This window comes from Bison bison, unplaced genomic scaffold (assembly GCF_000754665.1).
Source record: "Bison bison bison isolate TAMUID 2011002044 unplaced genomic scaffold, Bison_UMD1.0 scf7180017864172, whole genome shotgun sequence".
Classification (NCBI taxonomy): domain Eukaryota; kingdom Metazoa; phylum Chordata; class Mammalia; order Artiodactyla; family Bovidae; genus Bison; species Bison bison.
The window spans coordinates 2226449-2226812 of record NW_011494744.1 but is presented as its reverse complement, the minus strand read 5'-3'; the positions used below and the strand labels follow the sequence as shown (position 1 = coordinate 2226812).

The 364-nt window shown below is 70.9% G+C and overlaps 1 protein-coding gene across 1 annotated transcript in view; it reads right to left on the bottom strand.

Annotated features, from left to right (window-relative positions):
- The window catches only part of IDE (insulin-degrading enzyme), a 92119-nt gene extending 91830 nt beyond the window's left edge, over nucleotides 1-289 (bottom strand). Inside the window, 2 exon segments of the mRNA XM_010842200.1 lie at nucleotides 101-132; nucleotides 134-289. Of these exon segments, the coding sequence (XP_010840502.1) occupies nucleotides 101-132; nucleotides 134-199 (98 nt within the window). The 5' untranslated portion in view covers nucleotides 200-289.
- Nucleotides 290-364: the final 75 nt, after the last annotated feature.

The window sequence follows — 364 nt, the reverse complement described above, 5'->3', positions numbered from 1 at the left end:
GCAGCAGCGGCTTTAAGTGCTGAATCACCACTTTGCAACCCGAGCTCCAAACCACCGTGACCTGCGGGCCCCGAGGGCCCGGGCGCTCCGCTCGGCTTACCCACAGAGGCGCTCCGAGGGCGGCAGGCGGGCGTCCGAGGACCGAGCGGAAGGTGCTGGGCAGCGCGGGGTGCAGCAGCCACGCTAGCCGGTACCGCATACCCCAGCGAAGCCGCCGGGATCACAGCGAACGCTTCCTTCTTGCGCCGAGCCGGCCTCGCTCACTGCGCATGCTCAGCCTGCCGCGCCGCGCCGCCTCCCGAGAGCCTCGGAGCGGCCGCCTCTCCGGGTTTTCTCTGGAGCCCGATAAGGCGTGGAACGGCGG